We start from the raw sequence: 21,811 nt of genomic DNA, 5'->3' as shown, positions 1-21,811 counted from the left end.
CTATCGGTCACGTACGTCAACTGGCAAGGAGGTGAGAGGTCGCTTCCTTCGTTGTGGGGCCGTCGTCGACGGAGTCGTCCCACGCAGTGGCCCGAGAGGGGGAGCGTAACAAGGAGAGGAGCGGAATACTTACTCACTTCACACAGATGCAAGCTCGTCTTCTCTCTCCCTCTCGTATTGGTTCGTAGTTGAATGATATTCACCTACGTGGGCGTCGTCCGCTCAAGCGTCGCCGCACTGAGAGCACTGTAAAGCGGGGGAGAGGGAGGGGTGAGAGGGGGAAAGGGGGAAAGGGACTGATCGAAGCCTGGGTAGGAAACCCACGGTGACTTGCGGAGCGAGAGTCAGCGAGAAGAGGTGAAAGAGGAGGAGGAGGAGGAGGGGCGAGGGTTTTGCGGAGAAAAAAACACAAGAGAGCGAGAAGCAGGCGGCAACACAAGAGCACGTCTGTATCCTAGAGCCAACCGTGCACAAAGGCTTCTCCGTCGTGGGGTTGACAAGAGCGGTAAGTGGCGTAGAGGCCCCCCACAAAGCGAGCGGGTGCGTGGGCGATACGCTTGTCGATCCACGCAGACGCTAAGCACGCGGAGGTAGAAAGACGCACAGACACCCGATAAAACAAGATGAACAAAGCAAAGCCGACGAATTCAAAGCGCCCCCCCCCCGATAATCGACCAGGCGTGTGCGTGTGCGTGCGGGTGTGGGTGGGCTGACTGAGAAAACGAGAGGTGATTGAGGTTGTAGGAGGCGTGAGAAATACAAAAGTAGAAAGCGGGCGCCTCTCACTCGCTCTTCTACTTCTGTATGTTGCCGTTGCCGTTGTCTGTGTTGGTGCACTCCCGCTCCCTCACACACACACACGGGGGAGGGGGGGGGGGGGGGGCAATCGCCTACAGCGATGTAGGCGAGTGTCTGAATATACACGAAAGCAAATGGGGCAGTCGTGCACGCGCGCACCGACGGTGGTGGGATGAGCGCGAGGGAAGACAAATTCAAAGTGGAGTGTCCCCACACGCACGCGCGCGCGCGACAGAGGCGCAGACGTGAACGCTGACACTCCACTTTATAAAATCACCAAAAGGAGAGAAAAATAGGATTTGCCTGCGACTCTACACTGAGCGTTGCTTCTCGCGCGCTCGCACAGACACGTGTTCCTGTTTAGCGTCAGGTGGGTGAGTGGGTATTGCCTTGAGCGATGATGGTGTCAGCCCATGTGTCCGCCATCCCCCCCCAGCGAGCAGAGGGTGATGTGGGTGGCCAAGACCCGAAAGATGGGGGAAGAGATGCGTAATGACCCGCACCGAAGAAGCCCAAGTCACTGTGTGTGTGTGTGTGTGTGTGGGTGTGTGTAAGAAGGGAAACGGGGGAAGCGCAAGAGAAGAGAGGAGAAAACAATGCCACGACAGACAAGGAGAGACATGAGTGTGTGAGCAGTGAGACACCCGCACAGAGAGGGAGAGAGAGAGAAGTGCAAGTATGAAAGCTCACCATGCAGGCGCGTTGTGCGCTCTCGGAGTACAGTGAGGAAGGGGAGGGCAGGGCAGGAGAGGGGAAAATGAAGGGTTGAAGAGGGGATCGGAAAAGGAAACGAAGAAAAAGGTGCCGCGCACAAATGACCCCGGCTGAGACAGAGACGATTGCCCCTGTCGCTCCCTCTCCCTCGCTTTGCCTGCTCCCTTTTGTGGCTCCGTCAGAGTTGATTTTCGATCGTTTATCGCTGTGCCTTGGCGCCCCTTCTCTGCGGTAGCGCCGAACTTAACACGTTCGCCCTCCGCGTGGCGCCCGCACTGCACGTCGCTTCCCTCTCCCTTCCTCTTCCACCGTCAGATATCAATAGACGCGCTGCGGCATCTTCGTCCGATCTCCTGCACCGCCTTCACATCCGTCTCACCCCCGCTACTCAACGAAACACCGAGCGGTCCAAGACGGCAGAAGAAGAGGGAGGAGAGAGGCGGTTAGCAGAGGAGGAGGTGGGGGGGGGGGGGGGGCAGCCGACTTAAAGACAATGCACATTATCCCGTTTCCTCTCCTTAGTTGGGCCTCTCCGAGTATCGAGCAAGTAAGAGAGAGAGCCACTGAGGCGAAGAAACGCTTCAGCTACTTCAGAACCTGTCCGCCCTACTCGCCCTTGCTCGCTGCGGACGTGAATGACATGGTCTGCTTTAGCAAGCGGCTCACCAGCGTTCCGGTCTCGCCCGCCACCCGCGACACGACGCTGAACATCTGCGCATCGCCGAGGTCGTCATTTTCGCCGCGCGCCCGTGACGCCTCGGCGCTCGCGCCGTTATCCTCCCTCGCCTTTTTCGCAGGCATCTCAACAGTGGTGGCGGTGATGTCGACCGAGGCCTCCGCATGTGAACGCTTGCCACCAGGCGCAGTGGTCGCGACAGCACCAGTCGATGCATCAACGGCGGCGGCGGTGGCAATCTTCTTCTGCCGCTCCAGTGTTGCCAGCTCCTGGAGCTTCTTAATATACTCCGTAATGCGCTCGATCTTGAGCACAAGCTGTGGGTCTGTAGAAGTGAACGACGATGGCGATGAGGCTGCCAAGGCGGATGAAGCTGCGCCACCACGACTTCCAGATCCTGTCAATCGCGGCGCCGCGCCGCTCCCGGCTGCCACCTGGCGATGGGTGATCTTGTCCAGCGAGTATAGAGACAGCGTCAACGTAAAGGCAGCAGAGAGGTACAGGCGCGCCTGCTCATCAGCGGTGTAGTACGAGAGAAGCGTATCCTCGTCCAGCTGCCGGAGTGCTGGGAGGAGATCTGCGCGCACCACGTCAAGCCTCTTCGACATCTCCCCCAGCAACGGCTTCACTTCACTGTCTACGTCCATGGTACTTACGGGGGGGTTCGTGTTTTGAGTTCGGAGCGAGACACAGGAAAGGGGGGCAGCACAGCCAGCGCCGCCTTCCACGCGTCTTAGTTCGCGTCGTAGAGAGGCAAATGGACGGGAGGATGAGAAGTTCAGCCCCAAAAATGGACGCCCCACACACACACACACACACACACACACACACGCCTGGAGAGGGAGACAACTGCGAATTCAAAAGAAACAAAGAAGCGCCGCCCTCGGTGGAAGCTGAGAATAAGTCCCCTGCTGCTGCGGCGGCGGCGGCTGTGATGAGGTGTGAGAGGTACGTCGCTAACAGGAAGTGACAGTCCGCAAGACAAGAGAGAGAGAGAGAGACGGAGAGCGGGATGCCATGTACACGAATTTAAGAAAGCGAGCGCATTATCTGCCACGTGCATGATGCGCCTCAGCAGCACTCCTCACCATTGCCTGTTTGCCCCACATGGCCTTTCCTGTTCCCTGTGTTGAGCGCGCTCGTCTCTGGGCCTCCTCGAGTGCATCGATGACTTCCGCTTCGGGCATGAAAGAGGGCAGGACGAGCAGGGGTTAGGCGCGGGGTATTGGGGAGACAGGAAACGGGGAGGAGGAGGGGTGGGGGGGGGGGCGTGGATGGCGGACTTTTGAGGCGAGATGGCTAATAAAGCGAGCGAGCGCGAGAACGAGAGGGGAGCTGACATGCTGCTGCTCGGCCTCGCGAGCACAGCGACAACACAGTGAAACACACCACAATCTCTGGCACAATCCCTCGCGCGAACGCACACACACGTTCCCTCCGCTCGCCCAACAGCGATATCCGTGGGAGAGACACAGGCACGTGCTGCTCAGACTCGCAGCGGGGAGAACCGAAGGTGAGAGGAAGAGGGGCGAGAGGAAGCGGCAGGGGAAAAAAGGGGGCGAAGACACGGGGTATGAAAAATCAGTGCAAGCCGCCTTCAAGCACGGAAAGAGAGGGATCGGTAAGCCAGCAGAGGGAAGGGAAAGGGAGAAGGCGCCAGGAAGAGATGCCGGAGGGGGGACGCTGAGGCATCACCGGCAAACTTTGCGCTGAGCCACAGCATCGCTTTCTTCTCCTCTCCTGGTCCGCTTCACTTGTGCAGCGGTGCCAAGGTACCTACTTTCGGCATCGCTGGTGCGTCGTTGCCAGGGAGCGGCGGCGGCTGCGACACAAGTTGCTGTTGTTGCTGTTGTTGCTGCTGCTGCTGCTGCGCCATGTAGTAGTCACGCGCATCGGGGTGTGAGAGCGCACGCTGCCTTGCCTCCTCCCGCAGCTGCGCTATTTTTTGCGAAGTCGATGAAAGTGGCAGCTCGACGACGCGGGGGCGACCGAACGAGAAAGCGGCGAAGAACCCGCGGGAGCCGCCGCCTCCGGTGGCGGGCGGCAAAGCCGTGGCAGGCTGCTCCACGGACGGTAGTGGCAGTGATTGCTGCGGAGGTCGTGGCCAGGCCGTATCCGCCTTCGTCTCCGCCACTCCTGTCGAGTCATCGTACAGACTGGTGTCAGCGGCTTGTTTGTCGTCGGGCTCGTTGAGAAACCGCGCCTGCGCCTCTAAGCCGGTCTCAGGTGAAGCCAGCGCCGTCGTCGCCGCTGCCGCGTCTGGGGCAAAGGCCCTCATCTGGCTTTCGTTGACCAAGTCTGTCGACTCAGGCACCGGTGATCTGCTGCCAGAGTGCGACGCTGGGAGCGCAGGAACCGAGCTGCCGCTGCTGTCACCGACGCCCAGTGGCGGTGCTGCTGCGTCGGCCGCACCGTTGACGCCAACTGCTGCTGCTGCCACCGTCAGGGACGCCGCAGTGGAGACTCCTCTCGTTGACGTCATACTTGAAATCGCCGCGTCTCCAGCGGCGCCTCCCCTTCTTGTAGGTGCTGCTGCAGCTAATGGGGCGCGCTTGTTCTGCTCGGTAGAAGCTGCGGCAGCCTTCTTGGGCAACTCGGTGTCATTCACCGCCACTGTGGGCCTCCCCTTTTCGGAGACCCCTTTGGTGTCGTCGCGGGGCGCAGCGACAGAAGACGCCGACGTCGTCGCAGGGGCTGTGATGAGGTCACACGGATCCAGGCGCCAGTACACAAAGGATGAAAACTCGGGGTCGGCTGGCACCTCCTCCTCCTCCTCCGCCAGGAACGTGGCACCGCTGTCGCCGTTGTTCAGCCCAGCAAAGACTGGGTGCCGGCCGTAGTTGTACTTGGCGTGGGGCACGACGCCAGCGCTAGTGCTCGTCTTCACCGCAGGCGACGCAGAGTCTGCCCAGGGAGCACCTGGGTTTTCGGCCGCGGGCAGACGGCTCCAGGACGCTACGGAAGCTGGCGCTGTTGGAAACGGCGGCGCGGAGGCTAACCCAAGAGCCACTGCGGTGGGCGGGGGGCCACCATCCTCGGTGAGTTCCGGCGGCACTCCCGAGCTGGTAGCGAAGCCACCAAGTGCACCCGGGTCAGGCATGCCGACACTCACCGAGTCCACCAGGCTGAACGCTGCGGATGCATGGAAACTCACCCGACCGTCGTCACCCTCGGCTGCCCCAGGCCCAGACGTGTGGTGGGGGGCATCGTGATGCTGATGCTGCAGATGGTAGCTGTAGTGGTGCGGTGGCATTGCTGAGGCACCTTCCGCCCCTGACTCGGAGGAGCCGCCGCTTGCCGCCTCGTGGACATCCGAGGAACCCGACGTCGACGACGCCGCAGAGGAGGTCACAGACGCAGAGGAGGACCCGTGTAACAGACTATGCGCGTAGGCGTGTCGGTCGCGTCCCGCAGCTGCTACTGCTGCTGCCCTAGACGGCGACGTGGCCCACCTTGTGCCCTGGGCTCGCTGCAGATGTCGTGGGGCGCGCAGCACAACGGGGTGGCGTTTCACCGGCGGAAACGTAACGTCGACGAGGTGGCCAAGGTCGCGGTACGTGTGCCGCACCAGGCAGACGTGCAGCACGCTCGAGGGGTCTATAATAAAAATCTTGTGCGTCGGGATTCCCGCTGCGTCGTAGCTGATCACATCGCTGTAGCGGTTGCCAAAGCCAGCGAAGAAGGGCTTTGTGTTGGACGGAAAGGCAGCACACACACTCGTCAGGCACGCGATCTTGAAGACATGCGACTGCTTCGACACCTCTCGAGTGAGGGCAGTGAAGAAGCGGTGCGGGGCTGTCAGCACTGGGCCCATCGGCAGCCGCACCCCCTCCTGCTGCAGGGTGAAGAGGTACGACTTCGTTTGACTAATCTGCGACACACTGCGAGCCGTCAGGTACACCATGCGATACCCATTGCGCTCGATCTTGGAGAAGAGGTTGCAGATGCCGGGATGCGTCCAGTCCGCACCTTTGCCCAACATGGCATAGAAGTGGCCGAGCAAGTCGCTCTTCGTGATCGTGCCGTCCACGTCGCTCACGACGAGGCGGTCCGTCCAGTTCCAGAGGAAAATACTGCACGAGATGGAGACGATGTCGCCCTTGTCCTTGCGGGCGAGATAGCGAACCGCGTTGCAGCCCTCCTTGAGGTGCAGCTTCCACAGATCCGCCTCGACCGGAACAAGGGTGCGAGTGAAGTACGGTCCACCACCCGCGCCGCCAACCCTAGGCACCTGCTTCACCGGTCGGCCCTCAACTTCCATGACCGCCTTGGCGGTGCCCACGTCGGTGATACTCGTGTGAAACGCAGCGGCCTTGCCGGCATCCTTGGCACGACTGCTACCCTGGTTCTCTCCGGCCGCTTGTGGTGATGACGATGGTAAAACTGGCGACAGCGGCGGCTTGGTGGAGGCGGTTGCTGCTGCGACGGTCTGGGGCGCCAGGAGGAGTGCCGCACTGGCGTCGCTCGCACAATTGCCCTCCACTGCAGAACATAGCCCACATTCGCTGGGACTCGGTGACCTGAGAAGCGTGGCGACAGCGTCACCAGCGGTGGTGCCAGGTGTCATGGAAATATCCGGGAGCGACACACCGCTCGTGACGCTGCTTTCGAAGGACATGCCGCTCAGCAGCGCCACTTCCTCCTCTCTGTAGTGCGCGCCGTAGTCGGTGTCCGTGTCAATCGGGTCGAGGAAGTAGTCATCCTCCTCCACCTTGTAGCTATCTGTGCTCCCCGTTACCGAGGTGGCTGACGACACTGCACTGGCCCTCCGGAGAAGCGCCTGCGACGATGACGGCACGGGGACTGGGCCCACCGGCTCACCTTCTTGCTCCGCGGCGGGTTGTGCCGCAAGCTGTTCGGTGGTCTGCACCACAGTCCCATCATCTATAGCCACTGACGTGGGGTCGAACAATCCTTGCACGAATTTGCCATTATCAGCAGCCCTCACACCCGCCTCGTACAAGCAGGGCGACCTATCGGCAGCGTCCACCACAATCCCCACCGCGGGTGCCTCGGGAAGGCGGCTGCCGAGCTCACCTTTGTCGTCATCCCCAGTGCCCAGGTGCCCTTCCTCCCACGCGGCCTTCAGCAGGTACGGGTCATCGCCAAAGCCCATCCTCGACAACCGCTTTCGCGACTTCTCTGCTGCCGCCACGGCTCGAAGGGCAAGCCGAGCCTCTTGAGCGTCGCCAGCCGAGTGGATAGCGCGCGTCTCGATGGTAAGATGCCCGTCATCCGCCGTGTGGAGAAACGGGAGGTTGGAGTCGGTGTCCTGAAGCCCAGGGCTGTGCTTGCCGAGCCGTCGTTTGTGGCCCGCATCGCTTGAAAGCGGCCTGGCGCCATTCTCCTCAGCGAGCTGCGGGGAGCCGATGACGGAGTCTTGCAGGCCAGGTGACAGCACCATCGACGGTGATGAAACTCGAAGAGCGGCTGTGCCCTCGCACCTTTCTGAGTCGGCGCGATCCGATCTTGACAAGTACGGCAGTTCTGGTGGTGACTCCGGGAGGATGGGAAGGTGCTGCAGCTCCACCGCGTCTATCGCCAGCGCCTCTCCCTCCCCGACGGCATTGCCGAAAGAGCCCGTCATGTCCACCTCCTCGCCATCACCCTTGGCACCACGGCTCGTACCAGACACCTCCGCCGCAGCAGCAGCGGCAGGCGGCATCCAGCCTTCGGCTTTCTCCGAATGCTTGGCCATCGTCGCACCGTGGCTAGCGTCGCCGAAGACGCCGTAGGTCGGCTGCAGCCAGTAGGCCTCGCCACCTTTGCCGATCTTCATCACGGCAGCTGTCAGCTCGCCGTTCACCTCCACCTGGACGACGCGGCCGACATAGCTCCACATCTGCGCCCGCCCAAAGCGCACATTGAAGGGAGTGCTGTGCAGCGAGCCATCCTTGTGGCGAATCACAATAACATCGTTTGCGCAGCTCGACTGATCAAAGTGGTTGAGGTTGAAGAGCTCACCAAGTGTCGAGATCATCCCTGCAAAGTGGGGGGAAGGATGAAAGTGGAAGAGAAGGAGAAGAGAGAAGCCGAGCTCGCAATGCCAGCACAGTCGCACAGCACTCCTACGCCCTCTGGATGTAGTGAAGACACCTAGGCACGCCAAGAGAGAGAGAGCGCGCGCGCCTGCAAGAAGGCACGTCAACAGCACACGAGACTAAAAGAGTAAAGCTGCGCAACGCACTGCAAGACACTTGAGCGGCACGCACAAGTCACACGTGCGCGGAGAGGCGTCCCCGAACACGTGTGTGATGGCGCACGCCGCAAGAAGCAGTAGAGATAGGCGAAAAGAAAGAGAGGCAGCGGCAGCGGCAGGAGGTGATGGTGAAGGGCGGGAGTCCAAGGCGAGCAAACAACGAAAGAAAGATGAACTCAGCTGAAAGGGCGGAGAGACACAAAGACGAGTGTCAGCAGAATGGCGTGCAAAGTCAGCCACTCGTACAGCGGTCGATGGGTGTGCGCAATCCGCGTACGCCCTGCGTGCACGTGCGCAGTCTGTGGGTGTGGGTGTGCCTGTGGGGTGGTCACGGAGAGCACTTATGAGGTCGTAGTCAAAGGCCAATATGTGACTGCTACTGCGACTCCGCCAGTGGGAGGAGGGGTGGGGGGTGAGAGAAGTGGTGGAAGAAGGCAGAGAGAGAGTGACACCGAGGCCATACCCGCAGGGAGTAGAGCGCGACATCTACACAAGAGCGTAGACACGCGTGTATGAGGGGTTTGTGTACTGACGAGAGTGCTGAGCCACCCGTCCAACGCAGCTTCCGGTCGCACTGGGCGGGGACACGAAACGGGGCATCGGATAGGGTGGGGGAAGGGGGTGGGACTTCCTCTGAAGGTGCGGAGAGTGGCAATAGCGAGAGAGAAGGGAAAGGGAGGGAGGCAGCTGGCGGTGTTTTTGGCGCGACACCCGAGTCATCTCCCCTCTGTGAACGAGCCAAGCCACTTCTACACACATCGCCACAGCTGCTGGAACGCAACGGGAGAAGAGAAGGGGGGAATGAAGAGAGACGCAGCAATGCGCGCGCTTTTAGGCCCTCAAGCACAAGTGCCTACAATCCGCTGGCCCATTAACCCCGCCTTCCGCCTCCACCGACACATGTGCCCGCCTCTCCTCTAGGCTTCCGACATGACACGGCGACAGTGCCATACAGAGAGAGGGGGGAAGGGTGAAGAAGAGGAGGAGCGACAGTCGCTACGCCGTACACCTCGGTCTCTATACTGGGTAATGCAGAGGGCATTCTTTTTCTCTACCTGGTTTGCTTCACCTTTTCCTTCGCCTGCACCCCTCTCGCCGCCGGCCTTCTCGGATGCTCACCGGAAGCGGCAATCACCGCTCGTAACGCACACGCACGGCCGCGCATGAGGAAAGAGATAGAGAGAGAGAGCGAGCGAGAGACGGAGAGGGCGAGCGCCAAGGGAGGCGCTAACGATTCACAAACACACGCGTGGCGGAGGCACAGCAGGCGGGCGACTGCGCACGTCGCCATCCCAACGGGGGAGGAGCAACAAGAACGTCCAATATGCACGGCAAAAGCCTCCCCCCCCCCCCAAACAGAGAGCGGAGGCGATGCTGAGTTGTGAGGCAACGCGGAAGCGCACAGGGGCGGAAATGAGAAGAGAAAGCCTTTTGGGTCACGGGTGCGGGTGCCCCCGGAGTATCAAGGGAGACAGGCGCACCTCAGCTCACGACATGCAACAGCAACCCAAGCACAAGTAGAAGCAAGAGCAGGCACACAACATACATGCAGATCGACGAATCCTCCGTGTCGCGAATGGCGCGGCGGAGGCGGCGGTTCATCTGCATGAGGTGCGCCTCGTTCGCCTCTACAGACGCCTCAGCCTGCTGCAGCAGCGCCTCCTGCACCGCCAGCTCGTCCCGCACCCCAAGCGCGTTCTCCAGGAGTCGGCCAACGCCGTCGCTGAGGCGATCCATAGCCGCGTCGATAAGCGCGTCGTTAGCCTGCACAGAGGCAAAGAACTCGCGAAACTCCGCATCTTCACGGGCGCTGCGGAGCACATGCATTGGCGATACAGTCGACACAGCGGCACCACCGCCGTCTGCGCGTGCCTCACTGCCTTCCTGTGTGCTCACCCGCCCGACAGCGCTCCCGCCACTCGGCGCCTGTGCCGAAGGGGGAGAGAACACAGCGGCAGCAGTCACAGATGACGGGACGGCATTGGCGCCTCTGCCGAAGTACGCCATGCTGCCCATCGACTGTTGCGGCTGTGCGGGTCTGTTCAGCTGCAGCACCGGATCGTTCAGAGACGACACTACATGAATGCGAAACACTTCACGATACCACCGCTTCGCCCGCTCTACGTGCGGCAGGGCGCGCTGCCACTCAAGTGCCTCCAGCGCTGCGGATGGAGTTGGTGTGACGGCAGCGGAGGACGTAACTGCCGGTGCCGTAGCAGCGGCCGTGGAGGCGAGTCGTGCAGCTTCACGCTGAAGCTGCTGAAGGTGCTGATGCGCACGCCTTGCTTGCTGCCTCCTACGAGCAAGCTCCTGCTCTAGCAGAGCGGTATCGGTGGACCGCGACGACCCTGAGCGCCCTTCACGTCGGCAGAGCAGCTTTGTGTCCTCGTCATCGTCCTCGCCCACAACATCTTCAGTCTCCTTCTCCTCCCTCGAGCGAGTGACGCTACCACTGGGTCCACGTCCCAACGCGTCCTCCAGCTCCTCGACATCGCGCAGGGCTTCTCGCAATTCTGCGACGCATTCGAGGCAGCAGTACTCGGCCTGCTTGTACGGCGTCAACTTTGCCAGTTGCTGCTGCTTGGCTGCCTCGGCAGCGCAGCGCTGCTCAGCGGTGACTCCGGCGCGGTGGCCGCCGCCACCGCTGGAGGCGGTCGCCGTGTCACTCGCTAAGCGTAGTTGAATCTGTTCGAGTGTTCGGATGGCGCGCTTCATCGCGCAGCACGACCGTACGCACGGCGGAAATGCAAAAGGCTGGAGGAAAAGGCGCGCGCAGAGAGAGAGAGAACAAATTGGTCGATGGACGTGAAACGAGGAAGGGAGGGAGGGGGGCGGACAGCACAAGAGAGCGAGTACAGGGGAGGAGAGACGGGAAACATGGGGAGTGATAAGGGGTGCAGACAACTCAGAGGAATGCCAAGAGCAAGGTGGCGTGTTCTTATTGTTTTCGTGAGGTCAGGTGCACAGTGGGGGGGGGGATGATGCAGGCGCGCCTACACATCATGTGAACCCCAACCCTCACAGTTGATGCGTCCTGAGGAAATTAGCCGACATTGGCCACCATTACCACCATCCTTAGAAGCAGCAGCAGGGCCACTCCGGAGGTATTTGCGCGCTTGCCTACTCGGCTGCTTGGGGATGCGTCAACACCGCCTCGTATTCCCCCAACGCTCTTTTCGCACCGCCTCGCTGTTGGCGCTGCTGGCTGCGACAGATGTCACCGATGTTGGGCCACCAGTCGCTCTTCGTTGTTTTGCTGGCTCCAGTCACCAAATCTGTGAAAGTCACGCGAGGAAGTCACAAGCCGAGGCGCACAGAGTCTTGTCGGTGAAAAAGCGCAGCGCACACACTCACACCGCCGAGCGCTCCACCAGCCGCAGCACGAGGCATAAATGTGACCTCCCTTGCAACCGCTCTGCGGCGGCGACGGCGTTGACCCACTGAGCAACTGTCACGGGTGCCACCGACTGCGCGTGGACGCTCACGTCGCCGTCAAGAGCAGCTGCCTCGTCACAAGAGCCACCAGTTCCATCGTCATCCTCATCGTCAGCGTCAGCGTTGTCGCCTCGCTCACCGCCTGTAGGGGCGCTGGAGCCCTCGATGCCAACACGGATGGCGCGCGCGACAGCCACTGACACGTACGACATCGACACATCGAGAGGTTCATCTCCCAGCAGCCTGTCGTGCGTAGGCCTCCGGTGCGTTTTTCTCCACCCCGCCGCTTCGCTATCACCCTGCTGAGTCGTCTGGGCATGAGGCGGTACCGCCACCGCTGGCGCCGCCCGAATGCACGGAGTGTGCAGCCGCGTGATGAGCCAGAGAAGCTCGTGAAGAGTGAAGCGCTCTACGTCATTCGCGACGAGCACTGCCACGTTTGCCAGCAGGCGCCGCGCCTCGAGATGCACCTCGTGGAGCAGCTGTGGCGTAGTCACGTCGGTGCTGGCGGTGCCAGTCAACGTTGTTGCTGAGATGGAGAGCTTGAGAAGCGCGAGCGCCACCTGCATCAGCTCGCCTGTGGAGGCGCTCGGCAGTAACTCCGCCATCGTGTCCATCACAACTCGTATTTGTAGGCCACGAAGCGAAGGCGACACATCCGTGTCCTCCTTCATTCCATCCTGTGCACCCTGTGGTGGCGATGCCGCCGATGTCGCCGACGTCAGCAGCAGCAGCAGCAGCTGCGCGAGGTCATTGCAGCGGAGAAGTTGGAGTCGGTGACGAGCACTGCGCTCCAGATAAGACATGCATCTATTCATCCTAGATTGCCCTGCTGCAGATGCTACTTCTTCCCCGGACGCTCCTGCAGAGTCCTTCGAAGCAACGCCACTGTCCGACGCATGCGAACGCTGGAGTGCGCCAGCCGTGCTATCGTCGCCACCGAAGATACACCTGAGCATCTCTCGCTGCAGCTGCTGCGACTTCTGGCGCCAAAAATTGGCCTCACATGCGCCCTCCGACGCCACCGTGCCGTCACGCCACATCGCGCCGCTCAGCCTGTGCGCGCGATAACGCTGCTCCATCTCTTGCACCGAAGCTAACACACCGGCGCGACGCAGCAGGACAAGCCGCCGACGCTTGTGCTCGTCGACCGTCGCTGCACTACTCGTTGTGCTGGCCGAATGAATGGAGGACACCGAGAGGGCAGAGCAGGGGCGGGCCAGCCCCAGCACCACCGTCGTGGCGAAGCCACTCAAGGACGTAGCGGGATCGCTGCTGCCGTCAACGAAGACGCTACTGTCAGCACCATACTCCAACCAGCGAGTTTGCTCTACGACCTCGACGGAGTCCCGAATGATGCCCTGGGCTGCGGAGGCGCCTAAACGGCTCGCTGCTTCAGCTGCGCCGTCCTCACACATCGGGATCGCCAGCTGCCCGCCGGCGGCGCTATCGTCTCCACTGCAGACGTTTTGTTCATTCGAAGGGTAAATGTTCAGTGCGTCGCGTAAGTTCATCACCAACAACGGTTGTACACCATCCACTCTGTCCGCTGCCTGCCAGTGCTGGCGTGTGTGCTGCAGGGTGGCGCTAATAGCGTTGTGCAGCACATCATGTGCATCATCCACACGACTCACCAAGGCTGCCTCTGCGAGTGATGCTGACTGAGCGACCGGCGTCTCTACTAGTGCACCCGTCGCCAGCGCGGGCTGGCGCATCCACCACTCCAGTCGCACCTGCCGTTGCGAGATGCCCGGATCCACCTGACGCACTACGCGCATAAACTCGGCAATCGGCCTCCAGTCAAGCACGAGCGGCTGTGCTGCCACCTTGTCTGAGTCGCCAAGCCATCTGTTCACGCCGCTGTCCTGCACAGTGGTCTTCGTAGCGACGAAACCCATCGTCGTCGCACCGCCTCCACCGCTGCTCCCAAGGGCACTCAGGTCGTCCCTTGTCACCGCTGCACCTGCGCTAGCACCAAGCGAGGCCCTCTCGTGCCCCTCACCACTATCGCCGATGTCGCTCACCTCAGCCAAGCCATCCTCTCCAATGTCAAGTACCGGCGCGGCGTCTTCAGGAGCGCCACCTCTGGTAGCCCCTACCACTGCTCTCATTGCCTTCATAGCCTCAACAGCCGTCTGTTTGTAAACGCCAAGGGGAATATCTTCTGTTGCCCCGCCTTGATACGTGGAGGCCTCCGTCACGCGCCGCTGCCACGCCGCCTCTCGCTCAAGTACCGCCACGAAGTCTGTGTGCCGCGTACTCGCCAGCTGATCGATCACATTGCAAGCTGCCTTAAGCCACGGTTGCACTGCCTCGTCGGTCAGCACGGACCCAGGAGAAGCATAACAGTGCACCGCCTCATACGACGTCAACGCTGCGGGCGAGGGGGTGTCGTTGGCTGCGCCACTTGGCTCAGCGATGCTCGCTGGCCCTTTGTCCGCTTTAGAGAGCTGGCAATCATCGGCGTGCGGCGTACTTCGCAGTGTAGCGCCTACGGCGCGTGTCAGGCCCTCTGCATCCTTGCGTAAGGTGGTGAGGTTGTCGCCCGAGCAGGTGCGCTGCCGCGCCACCACGCGTAGTAGCTCCGTCGTCACCACCAACAGCACCATCGGCCCCATCGCCTCCGCCACGAGACACTCAATCGACTCCACATCCAGCGAAAGAAGGAGAGATGCCAACGAGCTGCGAACTTCATTCCACTTCGCAATCGAGCGATCTCGCGCTGTGTCCGCTGTGTGGGTCTCACCTCTCGTCACCACCGGCGACCGCAAACGTCTGCTGGACACCTGAAGTGAGTATCCGCGGTACCTAGGCCAACAGACATTGCGATGAAGCAGGGACCGCCAACACTGAACCGGCAACAGGCGAAGCAGCAGCACGGATTGGTGCGTGGCTGGGAAGCGCATCCTCCCGATGGTGTCCTCGGTGATGGTGACGCCGTACTTTTTGAGGCTGTCGTGACGAGCAGGCGTAGCGGCAGTAGAAGTGGGGGTGGAGAACTTGGGGAGGGTCGCCGAAGGCGTTGCGACATACCCACTCCCGCAGCGAGGCGGCCTATTTGTGGCAGCAGGGAAGATGTCCCTCTCCACCCTCAGCACAGGTGGCAATAGTTGAGACAAGAGTATCCACTCCAGCAACCTCGCCAGTCGCGGGCTCTCCTGCACCACCGTCAGCTGCATTACCTGAACAACTGTGAATGCAGACACGCACTGCAGCGGGTGGCGCGAGCGGGCCAGAGAGAGGAGCTCGAAAAGTGAACTGCGAAGGAAAATGAGTGCAGAACGCTGCGCTCTGCCGATGCGCGCCAACGGTATACGTTGCGGTGTGGCGGGTGTGGTGGCCACGGTCGAATCAGCATCTTCGTCACCTCCTGCTCCTCCGCTCGGGACCCACACCCTTGACGAGGCCTGCGCATAGCTGGCCACCATCAGCAGCGCTGCCATCGTTGCTGCAATGCTCTCTGAAAGTCGCTGTGAAGTCTGCAGGCCTCCAGCAACGGACGGGCGAGTGGACTGGATGTGGCCTTTTTCGCGCATCCGCGTGCTGCCTAGCCCTGTCTGTGAGCCAGCGAGCGCCTTACGATAAAAGTGCCCACTCCCTGCACTTGTTACTTCACGCCGGCTGTTGACAGCGCCACCACCACCGCCGCCGCCGTCGTCATGCTGATCCCTTCCACCCTCACCGGACCACGCTGCTCCAGTGAACACGGTCTGAATAACGACGAGCAACAGCTTCGGGTCCATCTGGCTTAAAGCCTCCAGCATCAACGGCACATAGCACAGCTTTGCCACTCCAGCCATCGGCTCTCCGGTGATGGAGGCGCAAATAATGAAGGGCTGAAACAACTCAAGTGCGCTCCTGTGCGAGCAGCTTAACGAATGATGTGTTCGCTCCTGCTGCTCGTGGTGCTGCAACCGCGGCATCGACAGCGACTGCGGCGCGGAGACGCGCTGCTGACGATGCTCTCCCAGGCCTCTGACTACGGTGTTAAGGCACTGCAGAAAGAACACCACCGATCGTGGGTGAAGAGCCGCGGCGTTGACTGAGATCCAGTGCATCTCTCGCGACTTGACCGTGATGCTCTTGGCGAGGCCATAGTGAGCTGTACGGTACACGGTTTGAAGCACCTCCGGCACGCTCCGGAGCAGTGAAGATGATGCTCCGGGGTCGTTGTCACCCTTAAAGCTGTCACTAGTGTCGCGCATTGCAGCAGCAGCATCCAACTCAGCCAGCGACGCCTTCACAAAGCTGCTGCAGTGAGCAAAGAGGCTCGGCCACTGGGACGTCGACACTGTCGTCGATGACGACGACAGACCCGAGGAAGTGACGTGGGAAGCATGTGGGTCAGCCAGCCACAGTAGGTGGAGCAGCTCCACCAGCTCTTCTGCGGTGCAGCTGTGGTGGTGCACAAGTCGCTTGAAGAAACGGAAGAGGGTGTCGACGTAGCGCTGCCGCAGGCCGTGTGGTAACTCCGCTCGTTGCACCGGCAAAGTTGCCCACGCCTTCCGTCCTACCGTCGCCGCATAAATGTGTTCCGGTGCTGAAGCACCTATAGATGTATCCGTGATGCGTTTCTCATCGTCGGCCGCAGTACGGGCAGTGCGCAGCTCATAGTAGAGCACGGCCTCGGGTGCAGTAGACAGCAGGACCGGGTGCGACAGGAACAGCTGCCGGACAATGTGCAGGAGGACGTGAAATGAGTCGCACTGAAATGGCAGGGCGTGGAGAGCAGCTTCGAGCGTCGCCGTGTGCGGCGCTGCGGATGGGCCACTGGGATAGAACGCTGTCGTGCTTCCGTCGCTGCTGACCTTAGCGCCACCCGTGGTGGCTCCCGAGGAGAAGCCGGTGGCAAGTCCATGCGAAGACGACTGCGGCGGCCACACATGTGTAGCAAGCTCAGCAGCAGGCTCGCTGTAAGCATCTTCCAGAAACAGGAAGTCGTCCAACATGGGCGCTGGCGTCGGAGGTGGCCGCGGCGGCGCAGCCGAAGTCCTATCGACTGTCATGGCGGACGCGGCGGAGTTGGAGACGTTCTGACGTGCTTCCAGCTTCGCGTAAAATGGCAGTAGCGCCCACTCAAAGAGGTCAAAGCTCTGGCGGCCCATGCCTGAGCACCACGACGCCGCCGATGGCACGGCGGTAGCATCAGCAGCGGTAATGGCGCGGTCAGCCATCGGCAGTCGCTTTGCGCTGATCTCCTGCTGCAGAAGTGTCTCAGCCCACGAGGTCAGGGGTGGCAGTGGCAGCGCGCCTTCTACGTTCACCTCCGCGTGCGCGCGCCGTGTGACCCACCACAGCATCCTCGACACTTCTCCCGCAATTTTCTGCAGCGACGCCTCGCGCAAACTCGCTCCCAACTCACGAAACAGCTGCCGATGGATAAGCTCGTTGACCGATGCACCCGCTGCCGCTGTCACCGGCACGGACATATTTGCCAGGCACGGCAGGAGCCCTTCCGCCAGCACCGCCAGCTGCAGCAATGCCCGCAAGTCAGTTGCTACGCTTTCACGCTTCATGGGCGCGGCGTCATCCATGCCGCTAACGAGCGTGTCATGTGCGATCGCCATCAGCCGCGGTCGCAGCGCATCTTCGCAGTGCGCCAAACAGCACTCCACTGCCAGCGACATGAACACCAGGCCCGATGACCGAGTCCCACCTCCACCCTCGCGCACTCGCTCACCCGCGACAGGAGGCTTCTCCGCCGGTTTGGGCGTCGCGACATGCGAGTGCTCGGCTCGCATGGGCGACGAAGCAGCCCCCCACTGACTCGCGACGCTAGTAAGGCTCAGGTACAGCGTCACGAGGGCCTCCAGTGACACCACTGTAGGTGGCTCAGCACCAGCTGAAGCCTCAGCAACGGTGTCGAACAGTAATCGGTAAGCCATCCGCAAGATGAGCTCTACATTGTGAACGTTCAGGGACTCTGGCCCTGAGTAACACGTCCTACTGCCAGGTGAGGCGCCATCAACACGGCGCTCCGCTTCCGCCAGCAGCGTCATAGCTCGAAGTATCGGCGGGAGGGCTGCCAGTGGCAGTCGCGCGCTCTCATCGGATGACCTTGAGTAGGCGGGCTCCCACAGCAAGTCTGCCATCCATTCAAAGCTGTGGCACGTCGGTGTTCCGGGAAAGCGTTTCAATTTTCGAGCCCCCTCAGCGCCTTGATGGGGAGCGGGTCGGAGGGTAAACAGTGACGCGGTACCGCCTGGACCATCAGTGTGTGGACCCGCTGCGCTTGTCGTCGTCGACGACGGCGGCGATTCCAACACACAACCGCTCCTACTGATCCGGCGCAGCGTGAAGCGGAGAAGTGGTAGCTTGCCACCACCGTGACGAGAGTCCGTGACAACCGTCTCTAGCAGCTTGCGAACATCGGTCTCCTCGTACAGAGTACGAGTATCCTCATTGTCTGCCGTCAGGAGTCGCAGCTCGTGGGGTTCGACGCGCGCATTCAAACTCATCATTGTTTGCGGCGACAAGCATCCACTAAGGCGGCCCGGCAGGCTCGAGCTGGCGGTGTGGTGATGCTTTGGCCCAGCGCTGTCCTCCAGACTGCCGCTCAGCGATAAAAGCTCCGGTACCGCCATGCTGGTCAACTCCAACTCCATCACAGCCGTCACGAGCGGCGCGAAAGCGTCATTCGGGATTGCGCGCCACATAAAATCGCTTCTCAGATACTCACAGATAAACGGGCGCGCCGCCGTAGCGCAGCCGACACCGTTCAGCACCGCCATGTACGACTCCACGCGCTCGCTCGTCTGGTACACCCTTAGCAGCTCATCCGGCGTGCTCGTGCGCTCGGCACCCCCAACATTCATTCCCATTTGCCGCAGTACGTAGAGGGGCATCGGCAGTACGTCACGAACCCCATCCGGGGACGCCGTAGTGTCACCGGCGACATGCGGCACGGACACCCGCAGTTGTGTGTATGGGTAGGTGTAGGTGTTAAATCCTAAGAATCCCTTCTCACGCGCGCGCCCGAAAGGGACGCTGGACGTGGCGGTCAGGTGCTGCCTTGTTCGCCTGGGGATAGATTGCCACATCGTCCGCCCGCGCTCTCGAGACCAGAAACTCTCCGCGATCGGGGTGAAAAAGTGCAACACGGCCATCCCAGCTGCCGGTGGGGCACAGAAGACGGCGCACGACCCCTTTGCATGGGATACCGCCGTACCGACAGTACCGGTCACTGACATTGTGCCGGCTGCTCGGGCAACCGTGTCACGACTCTGACCCGAGGTTGCCGCGGCAGATAACAACAACTCTCCACCGCTGGACACTGTGGCGGCCGTTGCAGCAGCGACACCACCGCTGCCGCTCACGCCGTCGCCGCTTGCGCCACCAAAGCCTGCATTGGTGGTATCGCTGAGGGAGCACGTCGAGGCTGCAGCGGTCACGTCGGCATGCTGCATCGGCCACTGGGATAGCACTCGATCGAGAATGCTGGTGAGGCGCGCAAATGTGTCAAAGTTTACCCTCTCCATGTAGCAGCCGCTCGAGTATGCCAGGCGGCACAGCTGCTGAACGAACGGCGACGACGGCGTCGCAAGACTGTCACTTGGGGGCAGAAGCGTACCTCGGACTCGCCGAAGAACCATCGTGTCCAGTGGCACCGGTGTCGCCCCTGTACTCAGTGAGGCGGCAGTGGGTGGAGACAAAGCAGGGTGCAAACTAGCCATTGTTGCTGCTGCTGCTGCTGACGCGCTTTCTTCTGGATTGGTGTGGGTCGGCTCCGATGTCGCCACGCGAGCGAAAAGCGCCAACACTGCGGGCAGCTGGTACGTCCGGCAAAGTGGTGCCCAGTACACACCGAGGAGGAGGAGCCTCGAGACGGCGGCAGCGAGCGCCGACACGTCTTCCTCGACCAATGCGCTGACCTCCGCCGCTGTCGCTGGACTTACAGAACTGGTGTTGCCGGTTGCGCACCTCACCACATCACGGGCGCGGGTGTCGTCTGCTGCAGCTGTCAGGAAGAGATGGAAAGAGTAGTCGTGGAGGCATAAGCTGAGAATAGGCAAAAAACCATCGACGTTGAAGTTTCCGAAGGCTTTGAACGACAGTGGCGCCGTCGTCGTCGTCGTGTGCGGTGCTCCGCTGCTTCTCGTCGCACCGTCTTGGCCCTTGCTACCATCGCTGTGCTCCTTGTGTCCGGCCGCCGGCGACGGCGCCGTAGCCGAGAACGCACGCGGTGATCGCGCAGGAGAGGGCGCTGCAGGCCTACCAAACCTCAATGTGGACGATGACGACGACGACGACAGGAATCGACCGCTGCTGCCGTCACTGGGTGACCGGGAAACCCCAGCGCCTGTCGCGGAGTGCGGCGGCACAAACGGTGGTGGGGAATCGATTTGTATCGCGTAACCGTCCATCCCATACGGCCGCACACCTCCAGATGCGATCGACTCCAGCGCACCAGTGTGGGGCCCGCCAGCCGCATCCAGCCGTGCGGCAACAGCCTCAATCGTGATGCGGAATGAACGCAGCGGAATTGCCGGTTGGCACTGCGGACTCCTCGGCGGTGGCAGTGCGCCAACAGATCCCGCAGCGGGCAGTAACCCGCGCGGCCGCTCTCGTCCGCATGGGGGGTGGTCGGCAGATGGCCCCACATCACCGCTCAGGCCGCTGACGATCCCGAGAGACCTCGGTCCCACGGGGGTGTACGCATCAGGGCTGTGCTCGTTCAAGTCGAAGTGAACCTCGTCGCCGCAGCGCACGACGCCGTGCAGGCCGATCGCCCGGTGCAGTACCGCCGAGAGCAGCGAAAATGTTTCAAGATCAGAGCGCGAAATGTTAGGCAAGAACGCGCGATCGTCCAGTGCGCCCGGGCTGGGAGCGTGCTGATATAGTCGTGAAGCAGCTGGTGCTGCTGCTGCTGCTGCTGCTGTGTCAGCGGCCACCGTTGCCGCCGCCACAGTGCTCTGAGTTGCTGCACGGAGGTTGTTGTCGCGCCACTGCTCAACGGCGTGGCAGTAGTGAACAAACTCGCCGTAGAGTAGCGGCAATAACTTATCGGCAAGGTAGCGCTCAAGATTCACAAAGGAGCTCGCATGCTGGGGCATGAGCGTGGCAGCTCCGTGCGGTGCCAATGATGCGGGTGTGGGCACTTTGCCGTCGCCATCCATGCCAGAAACACGGGTATCACCGCGCTTTGGCCCCACGCTCGCTGCCACAGCGGCAGCAGCACCACCACCACCATCACAGCCACCGAGTCCGCCAGCAGATGCCGCGCCATTTTGCTTTGCGCGTAAGCGCAGGGCGGACCGCATTGCCACCGGCCGCAGCACCTCGCGTGTCAGGCGACTCTGCCGACGATTCCGGTCCAGCGTCCTCATCAGCGCGAGCGCTAGCTGTGCCTTGTCCTTAAGGGCACTCGCTAGCGTGCGCGTGAGGCTGCTCGGGGTGGCGCCCAACGTCGTGGGCAGCGGTTGCCGGGCATCGGCGCAGTCCTTCCCTTCTACGGACGCAAGGTAGAGCAGCGCCGCTCGCGCAATCCACAGGTGACGCACCTCGACATTAAGCCTGTTGCACATCAGTAGCACTGCCTCCGCAAGCGGCTCCGTCCACGGCACGGTCCCCGTGCCGCACACCCTGTACCACTTGGGCACATCTGCACTGACCGGAGACGCCTCGTGCGTGCTTTGACGAGACGCACGCGGCAGAGATTGAGGAGGGAAAGAAGGGTGGGCGAACGTCGCCGCGTGGCGGATTCCGCGCGCAGTGTCGGCACTTTGACTGTCCGCCCCCGATTCCGGGTCACTTCGCTTGACTGTGGCGTCGCTCCCTGATACTGTTATCGATGTCACCCCAGCAGGAGCTGCTGTTGCCGCCATGGCCCCCGTCAGCAGATCCGCCTCCGGCACCGGCGGCATTGTCATTAGCGACGGCAGGATTTGACGCATAAACACCAGAGCAGCTCGACCCGTTATACTCACGAGATGTGTACCGGTGCGGTTCACACTAACTACGCGGCGAAGAGTAAGGAGGTAGCTGCAAAT

The 21,811-nt window shown here is 61.6% G+C and overlaps 4 protein-coding genes across 4 annotated transcripts; all 4 read right to left on the bottom strand.

Annotated features, from left to right (window-relative positions):
* Window positions 1-2,118: 2,118 nt before the first annotated feature.
* Window positions 2,119-2,835, bottom strand: LPMP_060800 (hypothetical protein; the record flags this gene model as incomplete). Its single annotated transcript, XM_010705659.1, has 1 exon — window positions 2,119-2,835. One exon carries the CDS (start codon window positions 2,833-2,835, stop codon window positions 2,119-2,121), a length of 717 nt encoding a protein of 238 aa, XP_010703961.1.
* A 1,103-nt stretch (window positions 2,836-3,938) lies between these two features.
* Window positions 3,939-8,168, bottom strand: LPMP_060790 (lipin, putative; the record flags this gene model as incomplete). The annotated part of the gene is made up of 1 exon (XM_010705658.1): window positions 3,939-8,168. One exon carries the CDS (start codon window positions 8,166-8,168, stop codon window positions 3,939-3,941), a length of 4,230 nt encoding a protein of 1,409 aa, XP_010703960.1.
* Window positions 8,169-9,869: 1,701 nt separating this feature from the next.
* On the bottom strand, window positions 9,870-11,102 carry LPMP_060780 (Qb-SNARE protein, putative; the record flags this gene model as incomplete). The annotated part of the gene is made up of 1 exon (XM_010705657.1): window positions 9,870-11,102. The coding sequence occupies one exon, from the start codon at window positions 11,100-11,102 to the stop codon at window positions 9,870-9,872; it is 1,233 nt and encodes a 410-aa protein (XP_010703959.1).
* A 635-nt stretch (window positions 11,103-11,737) lies between these two features.
* LPMP_060770 (hypothetical protein) lies at window positions 11,738-21,715 on the bottom strand (the record flags this gene model as incomplete). The annotated part of the gene is made up of 1 exon (XM_010705656.1): window positions 11,738-21,715. One exon carries the CDS (start codon window positions 21,713-21,715, stop codon window positions 11,738-11,740), a length of 9,978 nt encoding a protein of 3,325 aa, XP_010703958.1.
* Between the last annotated feature and the right edge of the window lie 96 nt (window positions 21,716-21,811).

This window comes from Leishmania panamensis (assembly GCF_000755165.1).
Source record: "Leishmania panamensis strain MHOM/PA/94/PSC-1 chromosome 6 sequence".
NCBI classification, from domain to species: Eukaryota; Euglenozoa; class Kinetoplastea; order Trypanosomatida; family Trypanosomatidae; genus Leishmania; species Leishmania panamensis.
The sequence above is the reverse complement of the archived record's forward strand: the minus strand, read 5'-3'. Positions and strand labels throughout refer to the sequence as shown.